An 18,346-nucleotide genomic window follows, 5' to 3' on the forward strand; every position below is an offset into this window, starting at 1 on the left:
GCGAGTCCCTTGGACTGCAAGGAGATCCAACCAGTCCATTCTAAAGGATATCAGTCCTGGGTGTTCTTTGGAAAGACTGATGCTGAAGCTGAAACTCCAGTACTTTGGCCACCTCATGCAAAGAGTTGACTCATTGGAAAAGACTCTGATGCTGGGAATTTTCCACAGTTTATTGTGATCCACACAGTCAAAGGCTTTGGCATAGTCAATAAAGCAGAAATAGATGTTTTTCTGGAACTCACTTCCTTTTTCCATGATCTAGCGGATGTTGGCAATTTAATCTCTGGTTGCTCTGCCTTTTCTAAAACCAGCTTGAACATCAGGAAGTTCACGGTTCACGTATTGCTGAAGCCTGGCTTGGAGAATTTTGAGCATTACTTTACCAGCGTGTGAGATGAGTGCAATTGTGCAGTAGTTTGAGCATTCTTTGGCATTGCCTTTCTTTGGGATTGGAATGAAAACTGCCCTTTTCCAGTCCTGTGGCCACTGCTGAGTTTTCCAAATTTGCTGGCATATTGAGTGCAGCACTTTCACAGCATCTTCTTTCAGGATTTGAAATAGCTCAACTGGAATTCCATCACCTCCACTAGCTTTGTTCGTAGTGATGCTTTCTAACGCCCACTTGACTTCACATTCCAGGATGTCTGGCTCTAGGTCAGTGATCACACCATTGTGATTATCTGGGTCATGAAGATCTTTTTTGTACAGTTCTTCTGTGTATTCTTGCCACCTCTTCTTGATATCTTCTGCTTCTGTTAGGTCCATACCATTTCTGTCCTTTATCGAGCCCATCTTCGCATGAAATGTTCCCTTGGTATCTCTAATTTTCTTGAAGAGATCTCTAGTCTTTCCCATTCTGTTGTTTTCCTCTATTTCTTTGCATTGATCACTGAGGAAGGCTTTCATAAACTGTGGAAAATTCTGAAAGAGATGGGAATACCAGACCACCTGATCTGCCTCTTGAGAAATATGTATGCAGGTCAGGAAGCAACAGTTAGAACTGGACATGGAACAACAGACTGGTTCCAAATAGGAAAAGGAGTATGTCAAGGCTGTATATTGTCACCCTGTTTATTTAACTTATATGCAGAGTACATCATGAGAAACGCTGGACTGGAAGAAACACAAGCTGGAATTAAGATTGCCAGGAGAAATATCAATAACCTCAGATATGCAGATGACACCACCATTATGGCAGAAAGTGAAGAGGAACTAAAAAGCCTCTTGATGAAAGTGAAAGTGGAGAGTGAAAAAGTTGGCTTAAAGCTCAACATTCAGAAAACTAAGATCATGGAATCTGGTCCCATCATTTCATGGGAAATAGATGGGGAAACAGTGGAAACAGCGTCAGACTTTATTTTTCTCGGCTCCAAAATCACTGCAGATGGTGATTGCAGCCATGAAATTAAAAGACGCTTACTCCTTGGAAGGAAGGTTATGACCAACCTAGATAGCATATTGAAAAGCAGAGACATTACTTTGCCAACAAAGGTCCGTCTAGTCAAGGCTATGGTTTTTCCTGTGGTCATGTATGGATGTGAGAGTTGGACTGTGAAGAAGGCTGAGCACCGAAGAATTGATGCTTTTGAACTGTGGTGTTGGAGAAGACTCTTGCGAGTCTCTTGGACTGCAAGGAAATCCAACCAGTCCATTCTGAAGGAGATCATCCCTGGGATTTCTTTGGAAGGAATGATGCTGAAGCTGAGACTCCAGTACTTTGGCCACCTCATGCGAAGAGCTGACTCATTGGAAAAGACTAATGCTGGGAGGGATTGAGGGCAGGAGGAGAAGGGGACGACGCCAGAGGATGAGATGGCTGGAAGGCATCACTGACTCGATGGACGTGAGTCTGAGTGAACTCCGGGAGTTGGTGATGGACAGGGAGGCCTGGCGTGCTGCGATTCATGGGGTCGCAAAGAGTCGGACATGACTGAGCGACTGAACTGAACCGAACTGAAGAAGTTAAAAGAATATTAAGGCGCAGGTCGCTGGCAGTCTCCCTCCTCGAAGACACGTGCATCATGCAGGTATGACCACAAGGTGGCGCTACTATCCTGGATGTTAGGAATATAATAGCAAAAAGAAAGAAAAACCTAGCTGCTTAAGAAAGAGTAAACCAAAATACGAAGTGACTTTGAAAGCCTGTTATAGTATTTTTTTTTTTTAATAAGACTGACCACATTTATTTATTTATTTTTGGCTGTGCTGGGTCTTCGTTGCTGTGTGTTTTTCTCTAGTTGTGGCTTGTGGGGGTTACTCTCTAGTTGCGATGCTCCGGCTTCTCATTGGGATGGCTTCCCTCTTTACAGGCCGGGCGCTAGGATGCAAGGGCTTCAGTAGTTGAGGTTCCCCAGCTCTAGAGCACAGGCTCAATCGTGTGGTGCACAGGGCTTAGTTGCATGTAGTATCCTCTCTGACCAGGGATTGAACCCGTGTTTCCTGCATTGGCAGGTGGATTCTTTACCACTAAGCCTCCTGGGAAGCCCTCCATCTCTTCCTTAGATCTCTTAAATTTATTATTATGACTTGCACTTTTAAGGCCAGGCTCTCAAATTTCACTAGTTAGCATTCTAAGACAAAAAGTCAACTTGTAGACAGAAATACAGAAAGAGTTTAATAAAATTTTATTTAATAATAACAGAAAGTCCCATACTGAGATATTCCTTTATGTATCTTGTTTCTGGATTATTTCTTCACTTTCTAGGGTACTTGTAAACATAGTAGAAATATGATATAAATATTCTGAGCCTTGGAATGTCTGAAAGTTCTTTAAGTTTTTAAAAATTGTATTTATTTATTTAATTTATTTATTTGGCTGTGCTGGGTCTTAGTTACTACATTCAGGATCTAGTTCCCTGACCAGGGATTCAACCCAGGCCCCCAGCATTGAGAGCATGGAGTCTTAACCACCAGGGAAGTCCTTGAAAACTCTTTTTTCCCCCCTATTTTTTCATGTCAATGATCATTTGCACTGACAAATCTAGGTTGAAAAAAATTTCCCTTGCAAATTTGAAGGCATTGTCCTGTCTCCTGATGTTGAGTGTAACAACTGGAAAGCAGAATCTGTTCCAGTTCTTGTTTCTTTATAGGTGATTTTCCCCCCTGCCTCCAGTAGCTTTTAGAATCTTTATTGCTGGTATTCTGAAATTTCACAGTTATGTCCTTTGGTCATTCTTTAATGAAAAGATGGGCAGTTAGTAGGTTATTTAAATTTGGAGCCTCATGCTTTTAATTCTAAGTAACAATCTTGTATTATTTCCTTTTACTTCCTTCTGTATCTTCTAGAACTATTAATTGAATGTTTGGGATCAATTGATCTTTTATATTATTCTTGGAGATTTAACAAGGCTGGTGAAAAAAGAGCGGGGTGCTTTATTTTCCTCTCAAGTTTGAAACCAATTGAGAACCAAGACACAGTAGACAGATAAATGATGTCAAGCTGCTAGCTTTCTTGCTGATATACAGTTAAGGTGGACTTGGTGTCAAACCTTAAATCAAGTGAAAGTGAAAGTCGCTCAGTCATGCCCGACTCTTTGCGAGACCATGGACTGTAAATTCTCCAGGCCAGAATACTGGAGTGGGTAGCCTTTCCCTTCTCCAGTGGATCTTCCCGACCCAGGAATCGAACTGGGGTCTACTGCATTGCAGGCAGATTCTTTATCAGCTGAGCTACAGGGAAGCCCCTTAAATCAAAAGGACTTGTTAATATTTCATCCAAGAATTAGACAGACATATTTACCTAGTCACAGGCAGAGCTGGGCAAAGCAGGTTTTCTCTGCAGGGGCGGGCTCAATGTCACCTGGCAGAACACAGATCACTGGCTGAGAAGAGAGAAAACCAAAGAGAGCCCACAGGCAAGCTTCCTCTCCTGGGGAGGTGTGGTGGGCATGTCTGAGAAAGGCCTGGAGAGTTCCCTAGCAGGAAGTATACATGGAAACATGAGGCCAGGGGGTAAAAAATGCCCTCAATTTAGCTGTTTCCTCATTTAAAAAAAACAAAAAACAGCTTTGTCCCTTTTTTGGAACGATTTCCTGATTTTTATCTTCCAGAACTTCTATTAACTGTTTTGGCTTTAACAACAAAAAAATTGTTTTTAATTTTCAAAAGACCTTTCTTGTTTTCTGAACATGTATCTAGAATATACAGGATATGCCTCCAGTCAGCAAAGTGAATCCAGGAAACCCAATAGAAAAATGGATATAGGATGTGGAAAAGCTGCCCATAGCAGAGGAAATCTGTGCAAATAGAAAATAGATGGAGAAATGTTCAAACCCTCTATTAACCAGAAATGTAGCATAGAAGAGCAGTGAGATGTCATCAGGGTGGTGGGAAGCTGAATAGTAACAAGTGTTGAGAAGGATGACGCAAAAGAGGGAGCCCTCATATGCTGGTGATGGGAGTGTCAACAGGCACGGCCGTTCTGGAAGAGGTATAGCCTGGCTGGACTCAGGTGAAATTAAGCTTGAGAATCCTTTGTGACATGACACTTTCACTCCCGGATATGGTTCACAGGAAAATTCTCACCAAGCTCCACGTGGGAACTTGATGAAGCATTAATAGCAGAGATAAAACAGAAGACCATTAATATCACAGGAGGGGCAAGGATGGAGGATGCAGTGAGTGGATGAGGAGCATGAGGCAAGTGAGAAATGAAAGGGAATAAAAACTGTACTGAAAAAGAGTATTGTGAATAGGATCTCACTGATGGGAAAAAAAAATGGTGTGTGTGTATGCATTAAATTGTGAGAATATTCTGTGACTTGGCAATTTCAGTCTTGGATATAGTCCTGAGAGAGTCTCACCTAGGTCCTCATGGGACATGCTGTGTCCATTGCAGTAGTTGGGTGTTCCTCATTTGGGGCCTGGGTAAATATACAATGACGAATACGCACCATTGAATATTGTGCAGAGGTTCATAGCAACAAACCAGATGTACAAATAGCAACACAGATAGATCTTAAACATTTATTCTTGTGTGAAAAAGTCAGGAACAAATGAGATGTATGAAAGCTTCACTTATCTATCTAAAAAATAGGCACGCAAACTATGCTACATATTTGATAAGGATTCATACTTAAGGATATATTTTATTTCAGTTACCTATTGATACATAACAGTCTAACCCAAAGCTCCAGTGGCTTAAAACAAACAACTACAGTTGACCTTTGAACACAACGGGTTTGAACTGCACAGTTTCACTTTATAAGCAGATTTTTTCCCACAAAAAATGTGTTACATCATCTGCAGATGCAGATCAGGGGATACAAAGGGTACTGTAAAGTCATACTCAAGTTTTCAACTGCAGGAAGAGGGTCAGTGCCCCTAATCCCTGCACCATTCAAGGGCCAATTGTATTTATTTCTCAAGATTCTCTGGGTCAGGAACCCGTGCAGGGCTAGGCCAGGTAGACCATGCGGTCTTGGCTAGGGTCATACACTTGGATGCATTCAGCTGTTGGCTAGACTAGAAGCTCCCAGAAGGCTTTGTTCATGTGTGGGGGGCCTCGGTTCTTCTCTGTGCTCTCTCTGTCTCCATATGGTGTCAGGGAACTGGATCCCACATGCTGCAACTGAAGAGCCCTCATGCCATAATGAAGACCCAGTGCAGCCAAATAACTGATGTGTATATATGTATATAAAATCAGGAATGAGAACTGGGTTTTCTCTCCTAAGCTGTTGTTAGCCCAAGTGTAGATGGTGAAAGTGAAAGTCGCTCAGTCATATCCGACTCTTTGCAACCCCATACAGTCCATGGTATTCTCCAGGCCAGAATACTGGAGTGGCTAGCCTTTCCCTTCTCCAGGGGATCTTCCCAACCCAGGGATCAAACCCAGGTCTCCCGCACAGCAGGCGGATTCTTTACCAACTGAGCTCTGATTTTTCAGTTCGTGAAGCCCTGTCTTCCTCACAGGACTGTGAAGACCCCCCAGTCTGATGGGATGGCATTTTCCCTCCATCCGTTTTGCCTCCCACTGTCCACCCCCTGCCCCGCCCCGTCCCCTGCTACACAGTCAAGTCACTTAATCTCCTCCAGGTTGTTCCCTCCTCTGTGAAGTGGGATCAGCAGAAGTGAAGTGATCTGTTGCGACATGTTGTGAGAGTTACCAGAGAGCATGTCTGTGGGTCATTTAGCACCATGCCTGGATGTGAGGCCCAAGGCTTCTGGAACTAGGGCCACGAGAGGGCCTCTCAGTCGCTCAGTCATGTCCGACTCTTTGTGACTCCATGGACTGTGGCCCACCAGGCTCCTCTGTCCATGGGATTTCTCAGGCAAGAATACTGGGGTGGATTGCCCTTTCCTCCTCCAAGGGATCTTCCTGACCCGGGGATCGTACTTGTGTCTCCTGCATCGCAGGCAGATTCTTTGCCACTGAGCCACCAGGGAAGCCCAGCCAGGGCCACAGAAGGGGCTTATTTACAAGGTTGAAACTCTCCTATCCACTGCTTTCTGGATGCTCTTCCCTCTTCTCCGCCCTCCCTGAATTTCCGGTCTCTGAGGGGCTTTACTCCCATGGAGAGTGAAGCCAGTTGGCCCAAAGCTGGGAAGCCTGATGGCTGGGCCTACAGGATGTGGGGCCTTGGCTCAGAGGCCAGATTGGGCAAGAGCACAGAAGCGGCCCCTCCAATCCTGGTCAGGGTTGTCTGACTAACAATTCCAGGAATCTGAGGCAGGAAGTGAAAGGGGAGTGGGGTACAGAGGAAATAGCCAATTGCACCCTGGTTCCTCCTGGCTGGCCCCCCTCCCAAATGTCCCGTGAAGAGTGAGGTGACTAGCTTCCGAGGGTAGAAGGGTCAGGCCAGGAGACCCCTTCTCTGTGAAGGACAGAGACACAGTCCTGCCCTCTGCCCCCACCACATATTGACTGAGTTTCCAACTCAGTTTTCACTCTGTTTACTGTCCAAAGTCCCAGGGGCAGGAGATGCCAAGTTAGAAGCGCTTGGACGCTCAGGCACACGGGTTCAGGGCCCTCGCCTGAACTGGTGCTCACCCCTTCCCTCCTCTCCTCCAGCACCACCTGGCCCCCAGTTCTCCTGGTTCAAGCCCTCCTGCATCCTGGGGCCTGGGTGGCCTTCTAGACCTTGAACAGGTAAACTGAGGTCACTGGGGAGGCAGGCGGGCCTGGGGATGTCTGGGATTAGACAGACCCTGGTTCAGAGACAGTGGGAGAGAGTCGATGGGAAGTTGTGGGGTGATTGGCAAGTGTGGAGGGGAGGTTCGAGGCCCAAGCGGTCTCCTGAGAGGGGATGGGACCCAGCAGCATTTCAGCTTCCATCTCCCCTCCAACCTCAGATCCAACCCAAGCCATCGCCTAGACCCACTCTGAGCCTACATCCATCAGCCTCCACCTCAATTAGCATCTTAGCACGAGCATCAACCCCAGCTCAGTCCCAGCCCTAAAGCAGCCCTGAGCCCAGGCAGGGTCCAGCCACACACAGGACCCAGCATGGCCAGGGACTTCCAGGACATCCAGCAGCTGGACTCCGAGGAGAATGACCACCAGCTCGGCAGAGGCGAGGGCCCAGGCACTTGTGGGCACAGCCCCAGGAGAGAACCATTCTGGAAAGGCAAGTGTCCGGTATCTGGGTCTCTGGTCCACCCTAGTCTAGCTCCCGGTCACTCTCTGTCCCTCCGAGGCCTTTGTCACATTCACCCTGTGACCAGGGACTGTCCTCTGACCTCACCCCCTTCTCCACCCCCAGAATCCCAGGAAAGGGGTCTCCCCTCTTCCTTCCAACCTGACCAGTATGTGCTGTGTGTGGTGGGGGATAGGGGAAGGGTGTGTTGGAGGGAAAGGGCACAGAGAAATTCTGGAAGATCCCCACTCCCCTCCAAGCCCCCTGCCTGAATCTTTCTCTAGCAAATCTTGACCAAAGTCCCTAAGTGTCTAGGAGAAAGTTTTCAGGCGAGGAAGAGCTGAGCCATTTCCAAGGTGAAGGGCAGGAGCCGGGATGCGGGAGGGGGTGTCAGGTGTGGGTGGTGGTGACCAGGAGGGGTTGGGGGTTGAAGCTCAAGGAGGGGGACTGGTTAGCCTGGGCTGGGAAGAGGGACCCCTTCCTGCCTGACGCTGGAAGAACTGCCCCTGTTGCAGCTGCGGGTGGGAGCTGGGCAGGGGAGAAGGCTGCTGTCCCACCAGGCTTCTCCTTTCCCCGGCAGCAGATTCACAAGCCTTTTCAACAGGCTGCGTGGGGCAGAGGCCACACCCACCTACACCCCTCTGCCCCTTCAGGTCCCACAAGCTGCCTGGTAGGTAGTGAACACACAAAAGTAACTTTGGATATTGTTGGATCTTCTGAGAATGAGAGGATTCGTGTTTCAGCAGGAGGCTTGGAGAGAGTCCAGCGGTTTTGGATTTCACGGGACAGGGGCCTCGCCCGAAAGAGGAGGGATGGACAGCCTGGCAAAGCATGCCTGAGGGGTGCAACCATCAGCCAGCTTCTAGCAGCCTCTGCCGCCTGAAAGTGGGTTGACAGCTGGCACCTGCTCACCTGGGAGCAGCTTCCACTCTTCCCAGCCTTTTATAGGCCTAGAGTTTTCAGAAGATTTGGAGATACACTGGCTATTCTTTCCTCAAAAAAATTTCTTTCTGCCTCTCCAGCTCCCCTTTCCATCAATTACGCATATATTAATGATCCCACAGCTCATTGGTGCTCTTTCTATTTTATGGAGGAGTGTGGGATTCTTTTCTTTCCTGGCGTTTCTTTTTATACAGTTGTTGTTGCTATGCTTCCAAGTTCATTGAGACATATACCTGTCTCATCTATTAATTTTATCCAGAGTGTTTTTCATCTCGGAATCTACTTTCTCCGCCTGCCCTCGCCCAGCAAGGCTGTACTTCCTCAGGCTCTGCTCCTCTGATGCTCCATGAGGTTGGCTGATGCCCCTTGTCCTGACACCCCTTCTCTTACAGGGATGCCTCCTCCCCAGCCTCTTGTGCTGCAGCGTCTCTGCTCCAAGTTCCGCCTCAGTCTGCTTGTCCTGGTCTTCAACGTCCTGCTGCTGGTGGCCATCTGTGTGACAGGGTCCCAAAGTGAGGGTCGCAGGGGTGGGGCAGCGATGGGGGCGCGGATTCGGGCAGTGCTGGGGCCAGTGAGGGCCACGATAGGGAAGAGATGGAGGCAGTGCTGGGGCAGAGAAGGAGACCATCCCACAGACGGCGATGAGGGCTGTCAGGTGGGACAGGGTGCGATCCACTTTGTCCTGTTTTGTCTCCTGACAAGGAGCACAGCTGCAAGGGGAGCTGCAGACCCTACAGGAAGCTTTCAGCAACTTCTCGTCGGGCACCCTGATGGACATCCTGAATCTCAGCTCCCACGGTGAATGGGCAAGCCCCGAGGGGAGAGACTGGGATGTGCTGGGTGGTTAAGGGGTTGGTTTAGCAGCGAGGGTTGGCTGGGTTCCTTGCTGGCTTCCCTGGTGGCTCAGACAGTAAAGAGTCTGCTTGCAATACATGACAGCTGGGTTCGATCCCTGGTTCAGAAAGATTCCCTGGAGAAGGGGATGGCTACCCACTCCAGTACCCTTGCCTGGAGAATCCCAAAGATGGAGGAGCCCGGCAGACTACAGTCCATGGAGTTGCAAAAAGTCAGACATGACTGAGTGACTAAACACACACGCATGCATGCTGGGTGCAATAGGGGAGTGTTTAGGGGCACTGGGAAGGAAGCACAGACTAGGGCGGATAACCCAACCTGAGAAGCCAGGCAAGGGTTCCAAGGATGCTGCTTCCTGAGCCGAGGGTCCCTGAAGGATGAGTAAGGGTTAGAGTAGAGGATGGAGGTGGGAACCAGGTAGAGAGCAGAGTCTGATGACCAGGACGTGAGGAAGACCACTGCATGTCCTAGACTCTCAACATTTCCAGTGTGGCTGGAGGGGTGGGCCAAGGGTGGGCTAGAGAGGTGGGTCGGGGCCAGGCCATGCAGGCAAGCTGTGTTAACTTGTGGGGCTTTACTTTGAGAACATAGGGAGCTACGGGAGTAGCCTGAGCAGGTTGTGCTTCAGAACACCAGCGTGCAGCCAAGAGAAGAGTGGTGGGGTTGGGAGCATGCAACAGAGAGCAGAGCATGCAACATCCTAGGTCAAGGTGATGGTGGCCCGGACTGACGTGTCAGTGGCATGAGGATGGAGAAATGTTGGGGAGGCAGAGCGTAAGGGAGACAGGTTAGCTTTCCTCTGTTGCAGGAGGCTTCGCCGGTGACAAGGTGAGACTTCTGGAAGCCAAGCTGGGAAAACAGCAGCAAGACCTGAAAGCAGGTCAGAGACTCTCTCCTGAGTGTGCGTGTGTGTGCTAGCGTTGTATCTCCCCAGCCAGACGCTGGAGTCCTGGTCTGTGGGCCATGCACACGGCCTACCACACCCTTGCCACACTCTGACCCTTAGATCATGCCACTTTGCGGCTCCATCTGAAGCACTTCCCCATGGATATGCGCACACTGACTTGTCAGATGGCACACTTCCAGAGCAATGGTAGGGATGTGGTGGGGCGGGGTTGGGGGGTGAGCGTCTCCAGTCCCTCTGCCTGTCCCCTCCAGCTGGATCTTATCTCCCTCTGTCCCTCCAACCCCCTCAGGCACAGAATGCTGCCCAGTGAACTGGGTGGACCATGAGGGCAGCTGCTACTGGTTCTCTCGCTCGGGGAAGCCCTGGCTTGAGGCTGAGAAGTACTGCCAGCTGGAGAATGCCCATCTGGTGGTCATCAACTCCAGAGAGGAACAGGTGAAACCACAACCTTCCCAAAGGCAGAAGGAAACCTTGGGAATGCAAACTCTGGGAGGCTGGGTCAGGCTTGTTTTTTTTTTTTTTCTAACCCGAGGAAGAAACCAGAAGCAGAAATCTGTGCCCGCTCTGGGGGTTCATGATGGAGCAGCCATTGATTCTAAGAGGTGGGAGATTACATCCAGGAGCCAGGGCAAAGGATAGGAGCCAGGAGACCAGGTGATGAGGATCAGGGCAGGAGACAGAATGAGTGGCAGGATGAACTAAAGGGCCAGGACTTCTGTGGAGAACACTGGAGGCGCTGACAGTCCCTGCTTGCTCTGTGCTGGCCCGGGGAACGTGATGGGTCTTTGGGTGAAAGGGACAGAGTGGGTGGGATTCACAGGAACGCACCTGGCATGAGTTACTGGGTCCCTCCAAAGCACCCCAAGCCTCCCTGCCCACTGCTGCCACCAGATCACAACTCCAAAGTCCAGAGGGAAGATTCAACCCATTCGAACAAGTGGACATGTTCGGGCAAAGGAGGGTATTAAAGATAACATTTACTGAGCCCTTACTATGTGTCAGGCACTTTCATATATCCATTGCTTTAACCCTCACAACCCTATGGGGCAGGCACTCTTGTTATCCCCACTTTGAGGTGAGGGTAGAGATATATATATGGATATGGATTACAGACATATTTTACTTTACTGATCAGGTTGAAATTGCCAATATTCTATCAGTATTGGCCTATAAAGTTTCATGTGAATCAACCTAAGATTCAGTCTGTGATTTGACTCACAAGTTCATGCTACCTACAACTTTATGGAGGATGGGATGGTACCTTTATCATTGTGAAATGAACATCAGTGTCCTGATTAATGCTTTTTGCCTTGAATTCATCTTCATGTGATATGAAGGGACTGGTCCTTGATTTCTTTTCACTTACATTTGCTTCGTGTATCTCTGCCCATCCCTCTTATTTCCAACCGTTTTGAGCCTCTGTTTTAGATGAATGATTCTCAGCCATCGCAGTGTATTGTAACCTCTTGAGGAATTTAAAACATTGACACTTGGTCTTGCACTCAAAGGTTCTGATTTAATTAATCCTGAGTACTGAGAATTTTTTAGGCACCCCCACCCCACCCCCCATAAATGATGCTACTCTATTGTTTAGCCACACGTAATGGCACCCCACTCCACTACTCTTGCCTGGAAAATCCCATGGATGGAGGAGCCTGGTGGGCTGCAGTCCATGGGGTCGCTAAGAGTTGGACACGACTGAGAGACTTCCCTTTCACTTTTCACTTTCATGCATTGGAGAAGGAAATGGCAACCCACTCCAGTGTTCTTGCCTGGAGAATCCCAGGGACGCGGAAGCCTGGTGGGCTGCCGTCTGTGGGGTCACACAGAGTCGGACACGACTGAAGTGACTTAGCAGCAGCAGCAGCAGCAGCAGTAATTAGCAATATTGAGCATCTTTTCACGTGCCTGCTGGCTATCTGTATGTCTTCTTTGGAGAAATGTCTGTTTAGGTCTTCTGCCAATTTTTTTGTTGAGTTGTTTTTTTGATGTTGAGTTGTATGAGGTGTTTTTATATTTTGAATATTAACCCCTTGTCAATTGCATCATTTGCAAATATTTTCTTCCATTCCATAAGTGGTCTTTTTGTTCTGTTGATAGTTTTCTTTGCTGTGCAAAAGCTTTTAAGTTTGATTAGGTCCCATTTGTTTATTTTTGCTTTTATTTCTTTTGCCTTGAGAGACTGGTCTAAGAAAATACTGCTGTGATTTATGTCCCAGAATATTTTGCCTATGTTCTTTTCTAGGAGTTTTAGGGTGTCATGTCTTATATTTAGGTTTTTAAACCATTTTGAGTTTATTTTTGTATATGGTGTGGGGGAGTGTTCTAATTTCATTGATTTACATGTAGCTGTCCAGTTTTCCCAACACCACCGTGTTGAAGAGACTGTCTTTTCTCCATTGTATATTTTTGCCGCCTTTGTCGTAGATTAATTGACCGTAGGTGTGTGGGTTTATTTCTGGGCTCTCGCACTTGCATTTATTTTAAAATACATATCTTTAATCAGTCTACTTCTTTTCTGTTTTATATGCTTCTTTTATTTTCTCCCATTTGCTATGTGAGATGTATTCTTTTTGGTTTCTCCACTGTGTTATTTTGGACTAAATGTGGCTTGTTTTTAGCTACACTAGTAATTACTGTCATAACTTTAAATAATGGGCTGAAACTTCTTGGCTTTAAAAAATAAAAGAATTTATATAACTTTCATATAAAAGATGAGGAAACCAGTACACTTCTTCTCATGCCTCAATCTTTTCTCTGTTTTAAAATTGAGATATCGTGCTCGCTTCGGCAGCACATATACTAAAATTGGAACGATTACAGAGAAGATTAGCATGGCCCCTGCGCAAGGATGACACGCAAATTCATGAAGCATTCCATATTTTTAATAAAACTTTATTACACACACAAAAATAAATAAATAAATAAAATAAAATAAAATTGAGATATCATTGACATGTAACACTGTAAGTTTGAGGTGCACAACACCCTGGTTTGATATATTTATATATTGCAATATGATGAATAAAGTAGTGTTAGCTCTTACCTTTACCATGTCACACCATTATCATTTCTTTTTCACTGAGAACAATTCAGATCTAGTCTCTTAGCAACTTTGAAGTTTATAACGCCTCATTCATATCTCTCTCACATTCCTTACATGTGTGTGCAAATAGTTTTTCTTTGAATTTCATTAATCTCAGATATATTTCAGTGTTATACATTCTCTATACTTTTGCTCTGAGGCTAGGAGAGTTCTTTTAACACATAAAGTTAGATTTTCATATGTTTTGGAAATTTTTCTTAAGCCATTTATTTGAATAGTTTTTCTTGCCCATTTGTTCTCTTTTCCTCTGGAGCACACCATTCAAAATGATCTCCATTGTCTACCCTCCATAGCCTTCATCTCGTTATGTTTAAAAGCATCTGCCTACAATGCGGGAGACCTGGGTTCAAACCCTGGGTTGGGAAGGTCTCCTGGAGAAGGGAGCAACCCACTCCAGTATTCTTGCCTCCCCTGCCCCAAAAAAGGGGCTCAAAGAAATATTGGGCTTCCCTGGTGGCTCAGATGGTAAAGCGTCTGCCTGCAGTACAGGAGACCCGGGTTCGATCCCTGGGTTGGGAAGATCCCCTGGAGAAGGAAATGGCAATCCACTCCAGTACTCTTGCCTGGAAAATTCCATGGACTGAGGAGCCTGGTAGGCTACAGCCCATGGGATCACAAAAAGAGTCGGACACGACTGAGTGACTTCACTTCACCTTCTTTCTCTCTTTTCCTTAGTTTTCTGGGCTCTTTTTTCATGACTGTCTTTTGTATCTCAGACTTGATTTTTTGTTGAGTTTTTTTTTTTTTTAATGTAGCTCAAAATTTTCCCTTTCTTCTCTTTATTTATCATTGTTATCTTTCTTCTTTGATTCTTCTTTTGTAGTTTTATGTCATTCATCTCCTCTTTAATGTTTCTGAGGATATAAGCTATTCTCCAATAGCTTCTTAGGTTTAGAAACATGCTTTCTTTACAAAGTATATTTTTCACTTCTCTTCTTGATACCACAGTGCTTTTTTCTTCCTCCTCTTCCTTTCCATCCTCTTTATTTTTTCTCAGTTTCCATGATAAAACTCCCCCATGCTCCTTCTTTGAATGGGCTGAATTCTTTCTTGCCTGTTATTTACTCATGAATAGGGCAGACGTGTTCTCATGGACTGTCTTTTCTGATCATCTGACACTATTTCATCCCTCCCCTCAGTCTTCACCTGGGTTTCCCAGGTGGCACAGTGGTAAAGAATCTGCCTGACAATACAGGAGATGTGGGTTCAATCCCTGGGTTGGGAAGATCTTCTGGAGTAGGAAATGGCAACCTACTCCAGTACTCTTGCCTGGAAAATTCCATGGACAGAGGAGCCTAGTGGGTTACAGACCATGAGGTCACCAAGAGTCGGACATGACTGAGCAGACACATGCGCACACACACTCAGTCTTCAACACAGGGGGCTGGATATTGATGCTTTGTATTGTTCATTCAGTTATTCAACTTCTTGTGGTGATGGGAAGAGGGGACTGGGGCAGTGGGCAGCAGCAAAGATAATATCTTGCCTCCAGGCATTTTCCCTCCAGCTTCATTGACCCTCCTGAATTTGGGGAATAGCCCTAGGAGGCCTTGAGAGCTGTCCCTTCATGCACAGGATATCGACCTATTTGCAGGAGTCTAGAATTCAAGAATGCTACTGTATCTGCCTTCAGATGAAGTGACTAACTGCAGTTTTAGTTAGGTGTCTAGGAAGGGAGAGTGGAATTAGGAAATTTTCCTCCAGATGCAGTTGGAGACCCTTCATATGCTATCAAAGGAAACTGCTACATATGCATGTTGGTGAACCGACCCCCTCTGCTTCCTTCATAAAACAAGGTGACCACACTCTATGCTGCTGCCCTCCCAAGCCAGGGGGCTTAAGGCCTCAGTTTAGTTCAGTTGCTCAGTCGTGTCCCACTCTTTGCGACCCCATGAATTGCAGCATGCCACGCCTCCCTCTTAAGGCCTCAGAAAGAGCCATATCTCTTAAGAGAAAGCCACTTCCTCTTAGGAGGTATGCATGGATCCTGGGAAGCTATCTCAAAGACCACTTTTGTCCCACCCCCACCAGCTGGACAGCTTGGCTGCCCCTCACATATAGGGCATCTTCTTATTTTCAGCCAGACTGCCAGAGCCCCTGTAGCCAAGTCATAACAGAGCTCTGAGCAGTGGGTCCGAGCTTAGAAGCTGTAGGGCCTGGAGAACAACAGACATGACAGCTGTATGTAGAAGTGAAGTGAAAGTGAAAGTTGCTCGGTTGCGTCTGACTCTTTGCAACCCTGTGGACTGTAGCCTGCTATGCTCCTCTGTCCATGGGATTCTCCAGGCAAGAATACTGAAGTGGGTAGCTGTTGCTTTCTCCAGGGGATGATTCCAAGACAGGGATTTAACCCAGGTCTCCCACATTACAGGCAGATTCTTTACCATCTGAGCCACCAGGGAAACCTGTATGTAGAAGTAGGAGCAGATAAATGTACGTGAGAGGCAAGTGAAACCCAGATCTTTACTGGGTCACTGGGTCACCCTGAGGGTGGCAGGGGTCAGGATCCCAGAGTTTGAGGTTGTGGGCAGAAGACAGGGAAAAAATTAGAATAGGGGTCTAGCAGCCGTGAGTTAGGAATGAAGTGGGAGGCCAGGTCAGGGGACAAGGGTCACCAACTCAGGCCCTGGGTTGTTACCCTGAGCTCCACAGATACCCTCAGTTCCTTAATCTCACGTGTAAAGTGTAAACCATTAGGGTGTCCAATTTACAGAGCGTTATGGGGATGAAATAAGATAATCTTGTAAAGCAATTAGTACAATGTTTAGCCCAGTAATGTTCACTAAATAATAGATATGGTTGCAGAAGAAAAAGCCAGGAACTTGTATTGGGAGCTGTTGCTTCAAGGTGGGGACAGATCAGACTGGGGGTGGGGTGAGGGAGCCACAGCTAAGGCCTGCATGGAGGCACAAGGGACTAGAAACTTCCCTCCACCTGTTTTCCAGAAGTTCATTGTACAACACACAAACCCCTTTAGAGTCTGGATAGGTCTCACCGACAGCGATGGCTCCTGGAAATGGGTGGACGGCACAGACTACAAGCACAGCTACAAGTAAGTGGCTTCTCCTTGTCTCTCCCCATTAATTTGTCCTGGGGATGGCCATCTGGTCTCTGCTCCCGGTACACTCCCACTCGTCCCTCAGGGACCAAATTCTCCCACCATCTCCCCCCTCACCCAGATTCTCAGCTCCCAAGACTGCAGTCATGGCTCCCTGAACCCCCAAAAGCCATGCATTTCTGAGGTAGGGGGTGAGGGTTGTTGGGATGGGGGGGCCATCTGGAGCGGAGCTTTGTCCTGCCTTCCTAGGAACTGGGATCCCGCTCAGCCTGATGACTGGCGGGGGCACGAACTGGGGGCCAGCGAGGACTGTGCAGAGATCAGATGGGATGGGCGCTGGAATGACGATTTCTGCCAGCAAGTGAAACGCTGGGTGTGTGAGACAAAGCGGAACATCACCATGTAGCCGCCCACCTCCCCCAGCCTCCAGCAGACCTCTGATCCGCAAACCCTCCTGCCTGGGCATTTTGAAGAAAGGAAGGAGAGGAGAGTCTTCAGAAGCATGGGGAAAGCTTGAAGAGGGATAGAAGCGAGGGGCTGAAGAAGCTCTGACCCTGGGGAGACAGCTCCTGCCTTCTTCTGAAATTCACTGTAATTATTATTATTATAATTTTCAGCTTCCTCAGTGGAGTAGTGTGTAACTTGTGCTTAGTCACTTAGTCATGTGCGACTCTTTACGACCCATTGGACGGTAGCCTGGCAGGCTCTTCTGTCCATCGGATTTCCCAGGCAAGAATACTGGAGTGGTTTGCCATTTCCTTCTCCAGGGGGTTCTCCCCAACCCAAGGATCGATCCCACATTTCCTGTGTCTCCTGCATGGAAGGCAGATTCTTTACCTGCTGAGCCATCAGGGAGTAGGAAAAGGACAAATACTTGAAACTTTGTGTGGACTGGTTATTTGGAACTGGGAAGTGTAGGATTCAAAGAAGAGGGAGGGAGAGGGTCTCGAAGAGAGAGCTCAAGCGTTGGACAGCTGTCCCTGACACTTAATCTTTTTTTTTATATTCCCCTACCTATGAAGTTTTATATTTTTATTTGCTTATTTGCTTGGTAATTTGCTGTTTTTTTTTTTAATATTTTATTTTTTGAATTATGGAAGTATGATAACACATTTATAAGAGACTTGGAAAATACAGAACAAAGTTATATATAGTTTCACTATATATTACAAATTATTTTTTTAAGTATTTAAAGATTTTTAATTGGAGTTTCAATATCAAACTCTCAAAAATTAATAAACTGAATAGACAGAAAAGTAAAAGGCTCTAGCAGACCTGAAAAGCACTATGAACCAATTTAACATAATTAATATTTATACAGTTTTCACGCAACAGTAGTATGCAAATTCCATTCAAGTTCCCATAGGCTGTAGACCAGGAGACACTGGAATGTATCCAGGGATATAAAATAAGGCTTGATACCTATCTTTTTTTTTTTTTTAACCACCATAGCTTTATTTAACACCTCCTTCATGTTAAACAGTTACCATTTATTGCAGTGTGGACATTTAACAGTTACTGTCTTAGCAACCTTCAACTACATATATAGTATTATTAACTATAATAATCGTGCTCTACATTAGATTCCCAGAACTTATTCCTCTTAAAACTGGAAGCATGTACCCTTTGATCATCGTCACCCCCTCCCCCGCCAACCCCTGGTAACCAGCGCTCTGTGTTTAACACCTAATCTTAAAGCACACAGGCCAGAGATGGGCACAGAGGGGCCCCTGGATGGCACTGGTGGGCTGGCATGGGGTGGGGGTGGAGCCAGCGTGGCTGGGGCCACAGAGTCTGCCCTGAGGGCTTCACTGCAAAAGAGGTTTCAAAGAACACCCCTGCTCCACTGAACATCCCTGTTCCAAAGAACACCCTGTCAGTCTGTGAACTGTGAACTGGGCTGG

At 46.8% G+C, this 18,346-nt stretch overlaps 1 protein-coding gene and 1 non-coding gene across 2 annotated transcripts; both read left to right on the plus strand.

Moving 5' to 3' along the window:
- The first annotated feature begins 7,346 nt into the window (after window positions 1-7,346).
- Window positions 7,347-17,072, plus strand: LOC129649372 (asialoglycoprotein receptor 2-like). The gene is made up of 8 exons (XM_055576718.1): window positions 7,347-7,565; window positions 8,909-9,028; window positions 9,219-9,314; window positions 10,180-10,251; window positions 10,378-10,464; window positions 10,568-10,713; window positions 16,330-16,436; window positions 16,692-17,072. Exons 1-8 carry the CDS (start codon window positions 7,445-7,447, stop codon window positions 16,846-16,848), a joined length of 906 nt encoding a protein of 301 aa, XP_055432693.1. The 5' UTR covers window positions 7,347-7,444; the 3' UTR covers window positions 16,849-17,072.
- On the plus strand, window positions 13,057-13,164 carry LOC129651851 (U6 spliceosomal RNA). Its single transcript, XR_008714358.1, has one exon. It is a non-coding gene; the product is annotated as a U6 spliceosomal RNA (small nuclear RNA).
- Window positions 17,073-18,346: the final 1,274 nt, after the last annotated feature.

Source organism: Bubalus kerabau, chromosome 4 (assembly GCF_029407905.1).
Source record: "Bubalus kerabau isolate K-KA32 ecotype Philippines breed swamp buffalo chromosome 4, PCC_UOA_SB_1v2, whole genome shotgun sequence".
In the NCBI taxonomy this organism is placed as follows: domain Eukaryota; kingdom Metazoa; phylum Chordata; class Mammalia; order Artiodactyla; family Bovidae; genus Bubalus; species Bubalus kerabau.